The 20,535-nt window shown below is 37.3% G+C and overlaps 1 protein-coding gene across 3 annotated transcripts; it reads right to left on the bottom strand.

The window, feature by feature from the left end:
- Positions 1 to 1,784: 1,784 nt before the first annotated feature.
- Positions 1,785 to 20,179, bottom strand: LOC105043354 (uncharacterized). Of its 3 annotated transcripts, none has more exons than XM_010920873.4 (13): positions 19,827 to 20,179; positions 18,841 to 19,025; positions 18,671 to 18,774; positions 15,275 to 15,355; positions 14,856 to 14,959; positions 14,664 to 14,750; positions 11,356 to 11,558; positions 8,024 to 8,225; positions 7,854 to 7,904; positions 7,663 to 7,761; positions 7,294 to 7,353; positions 4,486 to 4,610; positions 1,785 to 3,046 (listed from the first exon to the last, which is right to left on the bottom strand). In XM_010920873.4, exons 1-13 carry the CDS (start codon positions 20,028 to 20,030, stop codon positions 1,942 to 1,944), a joined length of 2,610 nt encoding a protein of 869 aa, XP_010919175.2. In that variant the 5' UTR covers positions 20,031 to 20,179; the 3' UTR covers positions 1,785 to 1,941. The 3 variants fall into 3 exon arrangements, with proteins under 3 accessions (XP_010919175.2, XP_010919176.2, XP_073111964.1); XM_010920874.4 differs by having other exon boundaries at positions 4,486 to 4,607; XM_073255863.1 differs by having other exon boundaries at positions 18,841 to 19,035; positions 19,827 to 20,062.
- Positions 20,180 to 20,535: the final 356 nt, after the last annotated feature.

Raw genomic sequence — 20,535 nt, 5'->3', positions numbered from 1 at the left:
TAAATTATTATGATCTAATATTATATTATAATATATTTATATTATATTTATATTAATATAAATATAATATTTATATTTATATAAAGTTTATAAGTAAAAATGTATGATTTTATATCTATCGAGAGTATCAAAGGTATTTTACACAGTTTTTTCAAAAAATTAGATGCTTATCTAAATATAAGTTATTTTATAATAAATTATATTTTAATATTTAATTAAATAAATTAAAATTTTATTTTCAAAAAATAAAAATTTTATGTTTTAAAAAATTATTTTTAAAAAAAAAAAAATTCTGCGAACCAAATGAGCGCAGAGACCACCATCACGTAAGCACCCAGGGTTGCGGGCACACTCGCAGCGTAGGTAGACACCCGCCACAAGGGAACATGGCAGTCCCCTCGGAAAGTATCTCAACAACTACGAGTACCTGTTTAGCCCTGTTGTAATGGTGGAGAACGTACGCCTTACTACATGGATGGCAAATTAATACATAAAAGTGAAAAGCACGTGAGTTGGGCCCCACCATCACCTGACAGGCAAATGGTCGTCTCCAAATGAATCACACTGGTGTGTTTTCTCGAACTACTCTCCTCAGCATCAGAGGAAGAACAGATCAAGTCGATGGACAGAATGGGGTCCATTTCCACTTTCTTCTAACTTCCTAACCCTGATGTGAATTTTAACTGCCATGTGCTTCCTTTAGACTCTGCATCACAAGTGAAAAAAAGACATAAAGCACATGCATACATGTAACTAAAAAGCATACCCGAAACTATGAGAAGGGAAGAAGATGAGCAAAAATCATGTTCATTTGCATGGAATTTTTTCCCATGCACTTGCTACTCGATGATCAGGGAAAAAGAATTACGAATCCTCCATGACACAGTTCCATCAGGATGACAGCATATAGTAATGGTAGTAATTTATCAGGAATTTAGAGGCCTACTTAGGCCCTGATCCCCACACGAAAGTCATTTTCAATTTCCATCAGGCAAGCAGCAAGGTTACCCTTGTTACCACGTGGAACCTTCCATGACCTACCTTAAGAGCAAAGCACCCACCGCAAGACAACCAAACACACGGTTCCTAAAGCACCTCCTTGCCTGTGACCAGGAATATATTATTGATGTTCGATCATTTTCGCATCAATTTCTCTTTTACAACTTTCACCGTATAATATCCAAGCGCACGGTGCAAGACTACGCACCATTTCCAAAGCACCCTTTTACATACATACATATGTAGTAATTCGTGTTTGTGCGTGTGTGTGCGTACTTGATGCGTGATCGATTCTGTTTCAACTTACGACCCTTTTCCAACTTTTACTGCATGCTGTCATGGTGCACGGTGCAAGTCTTGGCACCAATTTCAAGAGCACCTTTACATACATTAAATATACATACACACACACATACATACATATTTTAAAAAAGCGCGAATAGTATACTCCACTAGTTCAAGCAACCTGTGACCGATCAAATATTCCTTCTGCTTGAATTAGTTTCATGAATCACAAGCAGCAAGGAGAAGAACGTTGATGATAATTTCACAGCAAACAATAGCCCACATCCAGGGCTTTATATTCCTCCACAATCAAGATACATTCTAAATGGGCCCAAAGAAATGAACTTAAGCCAGAGCTGGTACATACATATCTGATCAGCCAACAAACCTGCCTGGCAAGATCTGAAATTACTTGATTGCCTGGAAATAGCAGTTCATACACGGCCATTTGAATGGTTAGGCACAAACCTATGTCAAGCCAACATAGACCGCTGAAAGCATGAGAAATTTCAATTCATTGCAAGAAAATAGTCTTTCCTTCTGACGTCTACATACTATTAAAATACATGGAAAAAATTTATTCACATATCTACAATCAAAAAAAAAACTTCCTGAACCATACCTACCTCGTCCATCGTCTCATCTTCACTTTCATATTCACCCAACAGAATCTTCAATCATCACTTCATTGTCATCATCTGCAGCATCATCCTCCGAAGCATCTTCCATATTGCTAGTAGATGCATCACCATTGTTGCTACCCTCCTCCGTTTCTGCATCAGACATGGACTCATTCTTCTCTTCCCCTCCAACACCCTGGAACTGCTTCCTGAAATCAGGGGCGACTATTTCAATCATCGCATTCAGCACCTGATGTTCCTTGCTCAGCTTAGAGACTGCATTAACACCATTGCTCTGACTCCCTGCTGCCTGGCCATCAGAGCAGGTCAGCAGTGCAGCGGTAGCAATAGCAGTTCCTGCGTCTCCGCCACCAGCACCAGGATCGCTCATGCTTTGTGGAGATTCATTCTCTCCATTGACAGAAGGGGCTGTGCTCACTGCCCAGCTCCCAGCAACTTCAGAGGCCAAAAGATCAGCAGTCCTGATTGTACCAGTCTCTGTATCCTCCAGTCTTGACTTGGAGCAACCACCAGTTAGGCCTTCAAGTTTCCCAGGAGGTTGTGTGTTTTCCTGGACCTGGGCTTCATCATCAAGCTGCATCGTGTCTCCTCCCAGATTGCTGCATTTTTGCAAAGCAGTGTTTTGTTCATCCAAGCAAGCATCACCAGCTTGGCTTTCTGTTCCAAGAACCCGCTCGGTGTCTGTAGGCTCCCCATCAGGAACCACAGCAGGGCCCACACCATAAATGTCTGGACCAAATTCTTTAACCAATCTATCTGCATTCATGCATTCTAAATCTTGGGTATTGCCATCTTGGCTTCCCAGGTCAAAATCATGCTTCTCTGTAGTGCCGGCATCATCATCAGAACTGTCATTCATGGTTTGGGCGTTCTTTGGAGTAGCAGCAGCAGAAGCTTCTCTTGTATTGTTGCTCGGTTGAGCTTCTCCTCCTCTTTGACTGACACATGCCACATTCACATTTCTCAGTGCTGGTTCATTCAGATCAATGCCTATTGATGCATTCTCATAATTCTCCTCATCCTCCAAAGTCTTCTGCATGGCCTTCAGCTGTTCCTGCTGTTTCGCAAACAGTGCAGTAATCTCCTCAGTTGTTGAATAGAAAGCACGCAATTGGGTTTCCCTGGATGTCAGCCATAAGAGGGTTATATACGGGAGAGACAATGCTATTTATTATATAGAGAAAAATCCAAATATCCTAAGCAATAGGGTCACCCTTTATGTTAGCCACAGAGGGACTAATGTAATCTTACATGCAAGGAAAAATCCCAATGGTAATTAGCAGTAAAATTTCTAAATATGTAAAGGAAAAACGGATACACTCTTCACAATGATTCATTTGATATTTAACTATAGCAAAGAGAGGAAAACATCATTTTCTGGCAAATCATTTCTACTGACCCAAAAATTGAAATAAAATGCAGTGTTTACTAAAGGACCAAACAACCATTCTACAGTGAGGTGCACACTGAGTTCACTGAACAAAATGGTGCCATAGGTCCATTCAACAAAAGATGGTTTTTCTTTAACTTATGTCATAATCAATGATTAAAAATTGCCACCAGTGAGTAGACAGATCATGCAGCAAACGAGGTAGAGACATGACACACACACACACACATACATATATACGTATGTATGTATGTATCTGCGTCTGTATGAGCCATACGAGTGTTATAGGTCAAACTGTCATAGTTCACATTGGCACCTGATTTCACTCAAGAATGTGACAGCCATCGTACGCAAAATAATACACAACATCAATAGGACCTCAACATGCATCAAATTCCATGTATTTGGAGACTGGTTTTAGATATACAATTATGGTTCAGCAGACCATACTGTAAAAGTAATACTACAGATACTCCCCTTTAGGTTGCCTTTAGTCCATACAGCAAAATATTTCAATAATAGGAACTAAGAAGCATTTTGGATAGAATGTCATAATTGCCAAAAAAAAAAAAAGAGTACATAATATAAATGCAATAACAATCACACATCTGAAGTTTTTCCAGGTGCAAAATATATTTAAAAAAATGTAGGTTGGAACAAAATTGTACCAAAATTTGCTATTACGAGGACACCAGTGCACATTGGAACACTCAGTAGAGCAGCTGGTGCACAGTGGTCTACTTCATGACTTTTGGCATCCATCACTTACGAATATTCCAAGCACGCATGAAAGTATTAGCTTGAATTGTCATTTACTCTTGGAAACACATGATTTGCAGTTCGATTAAACAAAAGAGAGCTAGGATCATGCTTCCATGTAACTATAGTATAACATGGTAAGCATCATTATCAGTTCAAGCCATGCTTCACCTAGATAATAAAAAGACATAGGAGCTAATGATTATAAGCAATCCAGAATGAAGAAAGATGAATTTGAACAATTCTCAAAAGCAAGCATATTATGTAAATTATCATCTTGTTGTGTTTTACTTGTATGCACAAAAATGGATGCAGATTTAGAAACAAAATGTTTCACTTTCAAACTATTATGCAGAACATTTTAAAATCTGCATCCAGTTTTTCTTTAACAAAAATGTTTTCTATGCTTACCGTAGAATTATTCTTTCCCTGGCTCCTTGGAACCTTTGTTTCTCAATAGAAAGATCACGAATCGCAGCAGCTATTTCAAGCTCAAGAGCTGAGACCTTTGCCCATGCTTCTTCTCGGGCCACCTGCTAAGAATAGCATACAAAATTCTCAGACAAAGCAGGGAAATGCATTTAGGCCTTAAGGTTACTCAGTTCGTACAAAATCATGATGCAGCTAAAATAGAATCCATCTCAATATACACAAGCAGCAAATGACTAACACAGCCAAAGTATCAGGCATTTGATATAAATATATCATGCCTACAATGGTATTTAGAAGTACAAGAAATAGCGGCATGAATAGATTCATTAAAGAAATCATGCATAAAAAAAGGACAGCCAAATGCACAAGGATCCTGATATTGTGGAGTCTAGGGAGGGTTAGATGTGTGTTGCCTTAGCCCCACATCGAGGGAGGCTGTTTCGGTGTTTCAAATCAATTTTTTAAAAAAAAAAGAAAAAAAAATCATAAATGCTGACTAACCTGAAGCAAAAAGAAATCAGCTTCAAGAACAAGAAAATCATATTGTGGTTATAATTTTAGGAAGTGAGACGTCGAAAACTTGATATATATATATAGAATTCACATAAAAAGTATTTACTTAGATCACAAGCATGAGCAAAATCTCAACCTTTTTTTTTCAAAGAAGCAAGATCTAGCTATTTAAAACCATCAACTTGAGAGGACAATCTTAAATTAGATCAGAAGTGTGCAGAAGAGGAGAGTGGTGTCCAGTCGCCAGTCAGACATAATAGATGATGAATAAAAATGATTACAAACAAGCATCTATGAGATCCAAAAATCCAAGGTCCATACAACCATAAATAGCTATGTGAAATGATAATGTGACATGTAGAATCAGAAGGTAGACAATGTAAATTACTATGATCAAGGTTTTTGAGTATCAAATATATTGGGTAATGCAAAGAGTACCATATCAATCTGGTTTGTTATTAGTATAGTACAAAGGCTCAGTATGCCACCATACCAACACATGGTATAGGTGCTGCGCCAACTCCACAAGTGCACCATGTATCACTATGAAGGCATATCATAATGTATCGTCAAGGAACCAGTACAAGGCCTAATACCAAAACTTAAAACATTGACCTTGATAGTCTCCTCAACATAATAGGGGCATGGTTAATTAGGCCATCAGCAGAACTAGTATTAACAGATTTCCATGAGTCACATGTAGGATGGGAATAGTGGAGATGAAAAGGTAGATGCCTGCTAAAACCTAAGGATAGAGCCTAAAAGTACCTAGACCGGGGAGGCAGAAGAGTGGGAAAACAAATTGATGGAAATTGAAGAACCATATGATAGTGTGTCAGCACATGAAATAAAGATTCAAGAAGGCTCCTGCAAGGAGTGGCTGGAAAGTGCAGCATGGTCAGAAAGGATGGGAAGACCTAACAGCACATGGAGCCTTTAAAGAATGCACAGCAAAGAAAGATCAATAAGATGAAGCTTGCATGTTATAGCTATATTCTTATCTTTGGTGTTACACAGACATCTATATTTGTAAGGTATAGCTGAAAGAACATTGTAAAGCTGACAAACAAAAGCAGGAAAACATAGAAGTGCTTGAAGGGTGACACATTTGAGACCATAGGTGGAGCAAGAACAGCGGGAGGCAATTTCCCCATGTATGTAGACCTTTGAATCATACAATTGGATAAGTCTACTGGGATCCAGCTGAAAGTGCAATCATATGCTATTTTAAGATTCTGACAAAACACAATATTGATAAATTTATATCCTACTTATGTCCCATTCATCAAAAGACATTCTATGATGATGGAAAATTTGCATGGGGCGGTAATAAGCAATGGTGCATGCCTCACAAATAAGAAAGTGTATATGAATAAAGGAGGAATTTAGCAAGGAAGCTCCATTGTTGAAGACAGATTTTTCTTTCCTATTTCCTGTATTTTGCTGCTATTTGCTTTTTGTATTTTTTTAAGATTCCGATTTCCGATCTCCATTAGTTGTCCAATTTCACCTTTTCTTCTAATATTTCAGCAGCAAACCTTGGAAAAAAAAAAGCATCTTTCATGATTTAATTCCCTCAAGTTTTAATAAAGTTTACCATTCTGTTTCTTTTTTATTATATCTATGTGTATGATCCATTTCCAATGCTAAAAGACAAGAATGTACTGTTCCTTATTTTTCTTTATTGTCTTAATTTTTGAATTTTTTTGATCTCTTTTAATGGTTCGAGAGAGAGAGAGAGAAAAAAAATATGAAACAGATGTCTGACTACCAATTATAGTCACATATAATGTGAAAAATATACTGGACTGAGATAGATCTTATGCCTGGTGAACAACTAGAAAACCCAGAAACATGCATACCGCACATCCCATCCAAGAATCACATAATACATGGACCATGGCTCACTATATCACGAGCGAACATGCTGCACATCTTACAGCACTCAGAGCATGCTGTTCCATCGGGTGATCAAAGCATTGAATAAGAACCAGATATAACCTGCTAGTTCTGCTATTCAGTAATACCAGGACCAACTCAATGAGAGAACACACAGATGCTATTAAATGCATGCCACTCTTTTACATGTGCATGTGCATGTGCATGGATGAGGTAATTTTTCTTTACCATCTCAAAGGATCCTTACGAAGAAAACTCTGAAAAAACCTGATATGAATCAGTAAAAAATCTTATATGAATCAGTAAACAAAGAAAACTCCGTACCATCAGAATCCTTAGATGAGAATATATTCACAAAAGGCATACTATGTCTACCTTTTCACTTTCAAGTTCCTTCTTCAGTCTTTTCAATTCAGACTCCAGCATTTCTGATTTCTGTTCAACAATAGAAGTAAATGAGAGCATGAGGCTTCCCTTAACAGTAGTAGATAGTGCTACAATCAGCAACAATAAGTATATTTTAGCCACTAAGTGAGCAGGTCTGCTATCAGGACAAGGCTCATGTAATGCCTCACAGGAAGGGGTAAAATTTGTCTTATTTCCTAATTTTCAAAAAATGATTTTTATTTTTTATATCACCAATTAAAATTAATTTAAGTGTTGAAGTAATATCACTTATCAAAGTTATTCTCATGCCTATCTCCAAATCTAATTAAAATAAAAGTTTTATGCAGCTCAGCATACCTTTCTACAGTTAGCCAAGGCTAGTTGTTCATCTTGAACCTGGACTTCCAGTTGCCTCACTTTTTTCTCAGACATCATAAGGCTTTCCCTTGCATCTTCCTATTTAAGAGAAGCAAATGATTACAACACAAGAATACAAGAAACAGTACCATAAACATGACAGGATGACAGTTTAGTTGCAGTCCAGTTACCAGTTTAGATCTTAGTGTTTCCACAAGCAAACGACTTTCTTTTTCTGACTCCTGAGAATGTACAAAGGGAAAAAAGTAACCATTTATATATAAAAATATGATACATCTTCACTGGTATGACTACATGTTGTTTTACAGTTACTTAAATATTACTAGAATAATCTGCAAACCTGAAGTTTACTGATAACTTCCTGCTGCTCTTTATGTTGTCTTGTGTAAACATCAGCCTGCCGCTTAATTTCCTCTTGAGCCTCTGAATGAGCTTTCTGTAATGCAGATTTCAGGTCTGCTGCAGCCTTTTCTCTCTCCTCCCTTCTCAAGTGTCTTTCTTCATCTAACTGGGACTCAAGTTCAGATATGGTCGCTTTCTGACTGCAAGAAAACATCAGGCTTTATGTCTTTGTATGATCCAGAAAAAAAAAGGGATGTGAGAAAAGCTTAGTACAGAAAAATATATTAATTGTGGTCAAGAGACTCTGGAGCTCATACGGACAGAAGGCTCATCCCAGCAAAATGCATTGTCCGTTTTGACCGCGTGCATACCATAGCTTATAAACTCGCAACTCTTGAGCCGTAGCTGGCACACTTGCAGTTGCCGTAGCTTATAGGCTTGTGGCTCTTGGGCCGTAGCTGGTACGTTTGCGGTTGCCAGGCTTCACGACTTTATCCCTTAGACTTTGGCCCAAAAGACGCCTCTTAAGGGAAAAAGTGTCTCCTATCCCATATAAGGCAGAGTACCCCTGACTCACAACTGATGTAGGACTAAACCCCCCACAACAATAGCCCCCCTCCTAGTCAGGGAAACTGTCTTATTGGAGGACCCTTCCTCTAGCGTCATTTATTGTGGTCAAGGAACTCCGGCGCTCATACGGACGGAGGGCTCATCCCAGCAAGAGGTATTGTCCGCTTTAGCCACGTGCATACCGTAGCTTATAGACTTACGGCCCTTGGCCCGTAGCTGGTACGCTTGCGGTTGCCATAGCTTATAAGCTTGCGGCTGCTGGGCCTCACAGCTTTGTTCCCTAGGCTTTGGCCCAAAAGATACCTCTTGAGAGAGAGAATGTCTCCTATGGCGGAGTACCCCTGACTCACAACCAATGTGGGACTAAACCCCCACAACAATAGCTAACAAAAAAATTACCAATATCAATACCACAAAATCAAAAAATGCCCCAACATTTCTTTTTTAAAAAGGTAAGATCTAGAAAATAAAAATGTTTCACCCATCATACTTAATTTAGAATAGTACTACTCACGATTCATTAGGACTCTGAAAGGTGTTTGCACCATCTTAACATATTCACTCCTTAATTCATGAATTAGAAAATTCATCCACTGTCTCACGGATATTCTCACTTCTACCCAGCATTTCTTAACCTCCATATTCATTAAAAAAAGGGTATACAATTACATCCATGGCTCCATCTTTCTAAGATGACTAGAATTTTTCTTCAAAAGTTCCAATCTAAAAGCCATAGATCACTTTATATAAGGCTACTATCCTAGAAACACAAGCAAAATATGGTAAATATTAGGGCTAAAAACAATAATCCATTTATGAAGATTAACTCCCATAAATGAAGGTTTCAACATTGTAAACTGATGGCACTCCAAATATGATCTGAAATTAAGACACATTGATATTGGATGAAATGGTTGTCTGGTATTTCACTCCTCATCTTTAGATCAGTAAACATGATAGATAATCAAGATATGATACTATTCTCTTGGTTTGATTGTTCTATGACAGATCGAAAAATAAATATCACATGAAACATGATCACCAAATACTTCTTTTGATGAACAAATAAACATCACATGAAACATGATCACCAAATACTTCTTTTGATGAACAAGTTTTCCTGAATCCTACAATAGCTTCATACACAAACTTTGTGTTGATCAAATCTGATAATGGTAGTTCTTCCATCTAACAGTTATCATCTTCAACAGAAGCATGTTCTTTAGGTGTGCCATGTCTCATCTTAAACAAGTCTAGCTTTTAAAATATCTTTAATTTCTAGAAATGGATGATCATTACCATCTAAAAATGAGTTCACAGTTGAGTTTGACTTTGAATTTGCATACAAATTCAGTTTCAGGTTTTCAACTGTATGTGAAATGCAACAAAATCATCTTATCAAATTTCTGTTTTAATTACATAATAAACGACACCTTGCATATTTTTCTTATCACATTGCTCATAGGCAACAACCATACCGACAGCATTTTTTGCACTCTGATGACAGGTTGATGGCCTAAATTTCACTTTGAACTATGTACTCATTTATTTAAATTCTATGTACATATTATTTAAGGCAACACAATAAGGTGTTAATGGAATGGACTAAAAATTTTGTTAAAGAGGAAAACTGGTAGCTGCCAAAGAGAACTCAGTGAAGAAAAAACTGATCTGACGAAGACATGAGGCACAAGCAAGCATGTCTTCAAAGAATGTCATTCTAAGAAAAAGAAAGATGCACAAAGTTACAAATACATGATGTGAAGTAGGAAAACTAGACAACTTTAAGACTTACTCCATCCATAAGCATATAGCATCACGCAAATGCACCTGCCATGCAGGCACACTTTTTGTCAGGCAGTGAAACACATACATAGGCAGGCCTATAGGGTTATAGCACAAAAGGGCTAAGAGGAGAGCTTTACACACCACCTAATTTATCTAAATACCCTTCCAATATTCCAAGGCACTTGAAAGCAACAAGGGTATTCTCATAACACACACTGATCATATCATTGTTAGCCTGCAAACTATTTCATTTGGGTGCATTTAACAACTCAGTTAAATTACAAGAAAACACTGTCTTTGCACGAAACCCTCCTTAATACATATGCTCCAGAAATAATACATAAACTGATAATTGCTGCATGGAGGGCCATATTTGTGAACTGTTGGATATTTAAAAAAAAAAAAAAAAACTCAAATAATTATACAGCAAAGGGTAAAAATTTAAAATAATAATAATAATAATAAAAGAAATCTTCTAACTAATCAGGACCAAAAATAAGGTAAATTCATTAGGTGTATGACACTAGTCGTTTTACAGTAAAACTGCAGCCTAAATGAACAAGTATGCAGCAAGAAACTGGTGATACCAGCACTCGCTCATGGCTAACTACATAATATGAACCCACTGGTACTTAAAAAAAAAAAATGTATTAGCATATTCAATCATTTTCCCTTAAACATTGCATGGACCTCTTTTTTAAGGTTATCATTCATTTAAAGACTCCCAGGACTTGATAATATAATTACACAAACAACCACCTCATTGCATCCTGCCCTAAGCATGTGCCTGGACGTATTGCATAAAAATTCATAAACATAACAGGGATGGAAATATAACAAACACTGATACTCATGCATTTAAGAACTGTGGCAAAAAGTTCAAATCAACAAAGAAACCATAGGTCACAAATTTAATCTGAATTGAAAAATTGGGCACCTATTATGTTAGAATGTCAAACATAATGCTTTTACCTCTGAATTATCTCATCAGCATCAACTCGTGATTGCATGGATGCACTAAGCCTTTCATTAAGATCTTTTACTGAATTCCGTAATTCAGCTGACAATGTGTTGAGCATATCTACTTCTTTCTGCTTCCCATCTAACACATGCTGCAGCTCTTTAATTTGATCGAGAAAAGAATTTGATACCATCTCCTTTAGCTCCTTCATCTCCTGCAGAGTTCAATTTCATTAATAAAACATGCACCAGAGAGCTAAAATGACAGGTCTCATTTTAATAAGGGAGGAAAGTAGCAAAAGCGACTTGGTCATTATTACAGCAGAGAGCCTCCAAGAGACCGCAAAAAGTAGAACAACATTTGAAGTAGATGTAGGTCTGGAATGAAACCGTCTGCATGGAACTCAATATCCAGCAAAGACCAATGTTTCATGTAGCACAGGAATTGCCAAATGCCACTTTTAATCAACAAAAATAGTGCATGTCATGAACCTGTTAGCCTGTAGAAATATTCTTTCTGTGATTTAGGGAGACACTAAATGTGATCCTCAAATTAAAAGTTGGGCAAAATTTTTTCATATTTCGAATATTCCTTCAATAACAACACATTTAAGCAAAAATCATATTTTAAAAAAAATGCTTGTAGCAGACATCTTTTAGCATCCCATCATTTTCAAGAATTCCAAGATATTCAACCTTTCTAGCTCAAGGTTGTCATGGATGAACACCTTGGCACATGGTGTTCCCACCTAAGCATGCAGACAACCCAATCACATAGGCACCTAGCGCCAAGCAAGTTGGCTGTCCAAGTACATAGGTAGATGCCTCACAGCCCAAGGACTGCCTTTGTCTCAGGCAAGCACCTGGTTTGTTAATTTATGAAGATACTTAATTTTAATTAATTCCCTCTTTAAGCAAAAAAGTATTTATTCAAGAGAGATAAGTTGAGTCCAACTATAGCATGTCCACTCAGATGTTAATTGATGCTTAAACATGTTAAGGAACTTTAAATACTTTAAATCGCTTAACAGAAAAAATATCAAGAAAAAAATAAAGTAACTAAATTATGCAAACTTACTTTCTGCTAATATCAAGACCTTCAGTCGTGGTACTGTGGTCTATAATGATACAACCCCACACTGATACACTGTATGCTGCAGGAAGTGAGACTGTAGGTGCTGGTATGGTACTGTATTGAGCTCCATATATTACTGGTACCTTATGGGTCACTACAGTACTTGGCAGCACAGGCTGGGACAAGAAACCTTAATCAATAAAATGTTCTTTGATGTGCTTTCATTGATTTTAAGGAACTACATATGAAAGCATACAATTGTGTTGATCTTTAATAATTTCTCTTTTCATTCAGGCTCATGCCTAGCAACCTGGATATTCCACCTAGGCATTTACAGGACCACCTAGGGGATTTGACTACCTTCAACTAGCTTGAATCCACATCAAGGGGCTTCTACCTCAGCAAAACAAAAAAGTATGACCTAAAAGTGTTAAATTTAAGTAACTAAAGTGGAAAATTAATAAGACAAGAAAGATTAATCGAGAAGTATCACCTCAAGTAGATGTCCTTAAGCCTCTATACCAAGCTTCTAAGTAAAACTATGAGTGAATCATGCCAAAATCAATCCATGTTTCCTCACCATCAGATCTCTATAAGACTTCTTAACACTCTATAATTTAATTCCTCAGAATAAAAGTTTGCTAGTACATGGGCAAGGAGAAAGCTCGAAGCATATCCCCTATTGTGAACACAACCCTCTTAGGAAGTGGTTGTAGAGACTATATGATGATGATATTGATAACCCCTTCTTAAGAAAAGGAAACATTAGCCTCCTTTGGCGAAGGGGGATTTGGGTGGAATACAATAAATCAATCAAGTTGTCTGACCACATATGGAAAAGGTTCATGAAGTTGGCAATTCATTTTTTGTGATATCAATTTTCTACCGAAAATGGCAAATTTTATGCTCTATGATAAAATAGTCATCCTAAAATATGAGGATTTTCCTTTATACACATGCCACGGCTCATTACTGGACAGGTAATGAGAACAAATATTTAATCCCCTCCTGAACATCAAACAGCTACAGGCAATAATAATAATAATAATAATAATAATAATAATAATAATAATAATAATAATAAAACCATTATACCTTGGAAGATCAGACAAGAAGATGAAAGAAAAAAGAAACTCTAGAGTTACAAATTGATGGTCTAATTGTAAATTACAGTTACAGTTCCTGATCCATACCAATAAAAATATAAAACATTGTAGAGACAAGTGGGAAAAAACAATAAGAAAAGAAGAAAACAGCAGTGCATAAAAAATAGATATGTTGAGAACAAGATTAGAAGAGGAAATAAGAAAAAAAGAAAGATGCGGAAGGTGGGGCAGCAGGGGAACAGGGACGAACATGCACACATATTATGTCATTGACACTCATAAAGCATCAGGTGAAATATCTCCCAAGTATGTTTAGATGGAAAAGTCCTTGATACATATGTGTCAAGGCTGACACAAGAAGTTCAGCATGCTCATTACTAATTTATTGTCAAAACTTCTCAATATACCAGAACAATGTCTAGACTCTAGAGACTGTATCTCCATGTTAGGTAGCAAATTAGCAAGCACCCACATAGCTATAAATCAAGTTTAAAGTAGTCTTAATGCAAATCACACGATAAATGGATTAACAAGTTCTAAGGAGGAAGGTTTTAAATCCCCTAGTGTAGGGCTATCCCGGTTTTCCCATGGAACATCACATATCGCTGTCCCGGCACTTAGGACAAGGGATATCCCAAGATGTGTCAATCGGGATGCAAGGACGATAGTGAGACAGTCTTGGCCTAACGCATGGGATGATACCCCATCTTGATGTCCCGTGGGATGTCCCACCAAGACTTGAATCCTTGCTAGGGAGAAATGTTATTTTAATTGAGCTCCAAGACAAAAATTTTCCATTCAAGATTTGATGTACGAGTGTCAATTAAGAAACAATTAATCTGAACAAGAAAATTGGATACTGCCCCATTCAGAGCACAAGTACTAGGAAAGTTTCATGCCATTCAGTAATTATATGAGATGCCATGTTTGTTTTAATATGACTAAATTCAGTTTCTAAGAAGTGTGCAGCTCAAAATAAATTAAAAATAATGCGGAAATATCAGAGAATGTTGAGAAACTATAGTAATTTTGAAACACAGAAAACTGTGTATATGAGAATATCACACAAAATTTTGCATATGAGAATGAAATGAAAAGTCATATAGAGCTAGAGAACAATGAGAAAAAAAAAAACATACCTTCTCATGTTGAGCAATGGATGCCCGATTTTCGCTACGCAAGTTCTCAACTGTGAGAACATGAGATTCCAATTGCTGCCTAAGCTCCTGCATATATTTCAAATAATCAAGACAAAACCTTTTCGAACAGAATATCAACCCCATCCTCTCCTGATTAAAGCTAGGGCTATTATAATTCTCTGTGATGGATACCGTGTTCGACCGTTGAAGGCTTCGTACATCATCTAGTGAAACTGGGCCATCAGGTGCACCAATGCCAATACCTTTCAGCCTCTTGCTTTCAGCAACAACATCCTCTTCAGGATTGCATATACAAAATGAGATATATTAAAGATTAGTGGTGAGACCAAAATTAAGCTCAAAGAGCACTTTTGAGCACAAACATAATCACAAGTTTGATTTTCTAGAACAACCCGACTAGGAACATATTCGGGAAGTGGCAATTGCAGGTGGGAAAGGATGGATGGATGGATATCTGTTTGAATATAGGTATGCATGAGTTTTAACTTTTCCAACAAACAATTACATTCCCCAATTTTCAAAGCATGTGAATTAGAACGCAGACAAAGCAGCATACTTACACACATACGTGTGGCTCGTTAACATTATACCTGACTTTCTTTTCAAAGCTGCACCAGTTGCTAAAGAAGTGGTTTTTTGCACTTCTCGATATACAAATGCATAAGAGTTATCTGAAAAACATGACAACAACAAAAACAAATAAAACAAAAGAGCACAACATATAAAGCAATATTAATCAAGTTAAAAAGATGCTAAAGAATGTGTTGCCTAAAGAACAGAAACAAGATGAAACAAGGGTAGCCATATAAAGGATACTGAAATTAACAAAAGCCCAGGGCACAGTAGAAAATCCAAATAATATATCAATGAAGCCAGATAGCTAACAGCCACTATCATATACAAAAAAATTTCGATAAATCCAACAGCTCATGAATCGCAAGATCTAGGGGGAAAAAGGGTGGGACACAGGAAGCAATTCTGCAAGTGAGGGCATCTCAACTTTGCTATATGATATGTTCACATTTTAAATGCATAAGAGTTTGGTATGTGCAGTGCATGGGAGAGTTATTGTAAGTAGTTGTGATCTCAACTTGCAATGCACAAGTAGATTGGACAGCTGTGATCCTCCAAAATTAATTAAAGATTTTTTATGATTTAGGCAATTTCATAATACCAATCTTAATTATGGGAGGTGCACTTCTCTCATTTCTCCTAAAAACAAAATTAAACAAAGCGTTTCATATATTTAACATATAAAAGTAATTATAGCTGTGAGAGAGAGAGAGAGAGAGAGAGAGAGATGTGGAGCGGAATGACCACGGCCTCATGCAGTAAATTCCAGAATATGTGCTTAATATTAGAATATACTATAGCTGCTGCATTTTTGAAGGGCTTGGTTATGAGCACTATGTGGCTGATTCTTATAGGAAGAGGTTTGCAAGGTAAAAAGGAAAGATTAACTTTTATTATAAGTGGTGGATGAAGATCATATCAATTTCATGCACAAGGTTAGCAGGTAAGATGACCCTATTCTCAATCAGCATATATTTTTATCGAATATATTAACAATCAAATTGTCACCTAAAAATGCATCAATATATTGGCTCCCATATCAGCCAAGTTGTGGTTAGGATTGCAAGTATATACTGCATATAGCAAAAACGAGAAGATAGGATACAAGGCCTGCAACCACATTACATTAATATCCGTTGTTGGCCTGCACAAGATCCAAGATGCTCATGAACAGCTCGGGATTGGCTTGGTATAAGCTCATTTGAGCTCCAGGAAACAAGACAAGCTGAAATAGTTCATAAAGTTCGACTACTAAACAGACTCTTAAGTCTTAACAGTTGAGGTTTCCAGAAACAAATAAAAGCTCAAATTGGCTTTGTATGAAGCTTGTTCAAGATTGTTCAAGCTCAGCTCATGTGAGTTCTAATCTGAGCTTGATACCTCTGTTAAGTTTGGTTGGAACTCAGCTTGAGCTAAATTAGCCCTTTCACGTGGAAAGCTGAACCTAGGCAGCCTACTACTCAGCTTGGTTTGTCTTGTCTCATCCCTAATGGTGGAATTGAAGAGCCTAAAAGCTGTTCACATTATTGATGATGTGATCACATTTTATGTCATAGTTTTCATTCATGCAGATGCCTCATATGGTAATGAGTATGAGTCACACGGAACATGAATAGGTGAAGAGTCCATTTTTTGTGACAACTTCAGCGATTACAAGATTAGTTTCAAAGCAAGCCATGAGATTATTGCTGTAACACCTGCATTCTTAGCTATACATAAGGTTAAAGGTGTATAGCTGCACTAGTAGACAGTGGTCAACCACAACTAGTTATTCCTTGACCCATCAAAGAAGGATCTTATACTGACCGACCAGCCAGTTTCTCACCAAAAGGTTAGTGTTAAGAATCCATCTCATGAGTAATGGTGTCCATAGATGACATATTCTCTATGCAAAAACTTACAAAACTATTGGGGATAGGCAAATTGCTTGGTGCAATCATAGTGCTACATATAGTACTCAAATGATGTGCCCTTAATGGCTAGGCTGGATTATGGATGGAAACTGGAATTCATCATCAACATTCCCCTTTTAGGCATTAGATGTGACCATACACAAAATATCTATCTCAAGTGTTCAATTGATTCACAAAATCCCACAAAAAAGGGGTGGCCAAGTGTATGAGGCTCCCCCCAATAGAGGGTCTGGGGTGCGGAGAGGCTATTTCTGTGTTTTGAAACTGTGGCACTCGGGTCATAATGGATTAACCTTACTGTTGCACCAAGGCGGACCCTCTTCACATAACCCCATAAATACTATAAAGGTGTGATTTCTTAAAGATTACATTAATAATTTGAGAACTTGAGGGGTATGATTCATATTGCTTAAGGCCTCTATCATTAAATTCACCCTAATAACCATTTGGGGCAAGGTTTTATCAATGGATTTATCATATAAATTTTACACGTGAATAGATTTAAGTCATGATTTCTTCCCCACATATCCAACTATAAAGTACAATTACAACTAAGCAATTCCATTGGATTCCATTAGTTGTACTAAGATCATCACTAGGACAATAAAGGGGAGCAGCACGAAAGACTATGCTCCCTGTTGCCTTATTGTGTGTGGTTTGAGTGGAAGATGAACAACTACAGCCAGTCAAGATTGCATGCACACAAGAATGTCTGTGTTTCTTTCCTTCTCTTATCTTTTTTTCCTGTATATGATTGTGTATGGTTTGAGTGGGACAAGCTGCACAACCCTTCCTAACCTTCTTCACAAGCTGAATGAGGAAAAAAAAAATGGCAGGAAATGGTGAGAAAGTAGAAGAGGGGTCCTGGTAACACATAGGGTTGATGCAAACTGACAATTAAGGGCTAATTTAATTGTGCTTCAATAATTCATTGTTGTGACACTTCCTTTCTCTTCCCTCTGCCCTATGTAATCTTCTTCCAGTATCATCAATCCATCAACTAGAAGCATTTTAAGATTGCATGAGGAGATACAAAATTCACTTTTAAAACATAAAACCCATTGTGCACCTCTTAAATATCTAATCTTGACAAAATCTCTCAGTAAATAAAATTCATTAGTTTCACAATATCAATTCAACGAAACAAAAGGGGGATGATTCTGCATATGCATGTCCTAAATTTCCACCACATTCTGCTTTCACTGTGTTGCATTTTTTTCCTTCTATTTAACATAAAGATTGATAAAGATGTCCTGATTGCATGGAGGGCTATAGCAATCTCAGAAGCATAAAACTGATGGCCATATCGCCAATAGTGCCCTGATCAGTAAAGGTGTATAAATAGTTTATAATTTCAAAATCAGGATTGGCAACAACATGTGTTTAAGTATAAAAAAACATATTTCAGTTCTTAGAGGTCTATTAAAAGTTTTCACTGTTATGCATAATAAAAAACAGATTAATAATGCAACTTTTATGAGAAAAATTCTCGTATATTACCATCATCAGGAGGAGCAATAAAAGATATTATATCTCCATGCTGAAGTCTAACTTGAGGAGAATGTTTTCTTAGCCTTTTCCAGTTGAGATACGTCCCATTTGTGCTGCAAAGCTAGGGCAGATCAGTTTACGTACATACAATCATCTGATAAATCAATTATGAGTACAACCTTGTATCTTTTAGAAAAACTGGCACAGGCAAATTGGGATCCAGCCCTCCATCAGCAGCTGCTACTCTGTCCCTAAAAATTCTGCAATGTCTAGCACTAACTGCAAGTGCTCCAATCTGGAAACGTGTATCGTCTACACATCGACCCAGGCAATGCTCATCCGCACTCAAAAGAATATTCATTCCCTTGTATAAACTATCTCCATCAGCAAGGTTATCAAGAGATGACAATTAATATAATGGAGGAGTTTTAAAGCATAGTTCTTTGACAAACATGGACAAAGTAAGAAAAATCAAGTAAAACTGTGAGCTTTAGTTGAATCCAAAAAGTTGCATTAGTTGGAGAAAACACGACGCGGAACTGATCAAGATGATTTGTTCATGTGCAATGAGGAACAAAGGTTGCACCTTGATCAAAATGAAAGATCAGATTTTGTTCATCAGACTCGGAAACAATTGTGGGATCAAAGAAATTTACAGTGCAACTTTTGAAGAAGTGTTAGAAAAGCATATGAGAAAGCATACAACCCTTTAGAAGTACGGACTTTATATGAAGTAAATCCCCAAGCATACGGTATAAAGCTCGTAGCCTAAGGTCAAAACAGCTTATAGCCAGGAAACAATAGAGATGCTTCAATATATGAATGATCAATCTAACGTGATTGCTATTTCTCAACAAGAATCGTGAGAATAGTTCGCAAAGTTGGTGGCTGAGAGTCAATCACCTATAGCGTGACATCTAAACCTCTTGCAGTCAAAAAAGATAACGACTTTCTACTATTCCACGGCGTCAGAATCTCCGGAGAACCGAAGATTGGTTCGGGTAATTAACAACAAAAATAAAAAAAGGACCGGTGCTGCCGCACGCGTACCAGCGCAGCACAACGCCGTCGCACAGCAGAAAGAAACTAGGGTTAGGGATAGGATTAGGGCCAAGATTGGAGGAGTTCTTCAAGAGAGTGGACGGCAAAGAGACATAGGGGATACCTGGGGGCGCTGGCGGGCGTTCTTGGAGATGGCGGTAAGGACGGCCCAGACGCCGGGGTCGGGGTTCTGGACGGGCTGGTCGGAGAACTTGCGGGCGACGGCGCGGATCTCGTCCTTGGAGCTCACCACCAATTTGTGCACCGACGGGCAAGACGCCGACGATACGTCGTCCTTCGCTGGATCGCCGGCGGAGTCCACCGCCATTGCCGTCGTTTCCAGAGCGAGGAGTGTGGGGCCGGGAGAGTAACGGAGGTAGGGAAAAGATCACGGCTTTCGTACGCAAGAAGCGTCAGAAAGCCTGGACGCGGGGCGCGGCCGCGTGGGGCGAAATATGTCCGGGTGCCTGTATCCGGGTAGGAGTTTGGGCTTTTACGGTAGCAATCTTCGACGGCAGTGCTTTACCTAATTAATTTTAAAAAAAAATTATTTATAAAAATAATATAATTTTTAATTTATTTATTAAGTTGATGTAAAAAAGACAAAACAACATTTTAAATGACGTTTGATCGTCATCACGTCATCCTCTATTTTTTATATAGATAATATTAAAAAAATAAATTAAAATCATCAAAATAAATAATATTTTAAAAAATAATATTTATTTTAATGATTTCAATTTTTTTCAAAAAAATAATAAAAATTAAAATTTTAAATTTATAAAAAATTAAAAATTATAATTTTGATAAAAATAAAAATTATCATTTAAATT

This window comes from Elaeis guineensis, chromosome 4, assembly GCF_000442705.2.
Source record: "Elaeis guineensis isolate ETL-2024a chromosome 4, EG11, whole genome shotgun sequence".
Taxonomy (NCBI): domain Eukaryota; kingdom Viridiplantae; phylum Streptophyta; class Magnoliopsida; order Arecales; family Arecaceae; genus Elaeis; species Elaeis guineensis.
Note: the sequence above shows the minus strand (reverse complement) of the source record. Positions and strands in the feature narration are given on the sequence as shown.